Source organism: Mesitornis unicolor, unplaced genomic scaffold (genome assembly GCF_000695765.1).
Source record: "Mesitornis unicolor isolate BGI_N332 unplaced genomic scaffold, ASM69576v1 scaffold28504, whole genome shotgun sequence".
Lineage (NCBI taxonomy): Eukaryota > Metazoa > Chordata > Aves > Mesitornithiformes > Mesitornithidae > Mesitornis > Mesitornis unicolor.
This window is the reverse complement of record NW_010178548.1, coordinates 1-278: the sequence shown is the minus strand read 5'-3', so window position 1 is coordinate 278 and position 278 is coordinate 1. Positions and strand designations below refer to the sequence as shown.

At 58.6% G+C, this 278-nt stretch overlaps 1 protein-coding gene across 1 annotated transcript in view; it reads right to left on the bottom strand.

Annotated features, from left to right (window-relative positions):
- STX8 (syntaxin 8) overlaps positions 1 to 274 on the bottom strand; it is a gene marked incomplete at its 5' end in the record, with an annotated part of 5,750 nt that extends 5,476 nt beyond the window's left edge. The window contains one exon of the mRNA XM_010182497.1: positions 182 to 274. Within this exon, the coding sequence (XP_010180799.1) occupies positions 182 to 274 (93 nt within the window). The remainder of the gene's footprint in view (positions 1 to 181) is intronic.
- Between the last annotated feature and the right edge of the window lie 4 nt (positions 275 to 278).

Sequence of the window (278 nt, the reverse complement as noted above, 5' to 3'; positions counted from 1 at the left end):
CACCCCCCCCCCCCCCCCCCCCCCAGCCACATCCTTCTGCAGCTGGAGAGGGAAACACAACACTTGCAGCTGCCCAGACACATCCAACTTCTGCAAATTTAATACTGAACCAGCATTTAGAGCAGTTCAGAGTCTAAAAACCCCCAGGGTTGCAAGCCCCAGAACCGCAGGCAGAGGGTACCTTAGCCGAGCTGTCCCCATTTCTTTGGCAGCGGTTGCGCTCCTGGATTTTCTCCGCCGTCTCCTGGGCGATCTGGCAGGCGGCATCGTACAGTGGG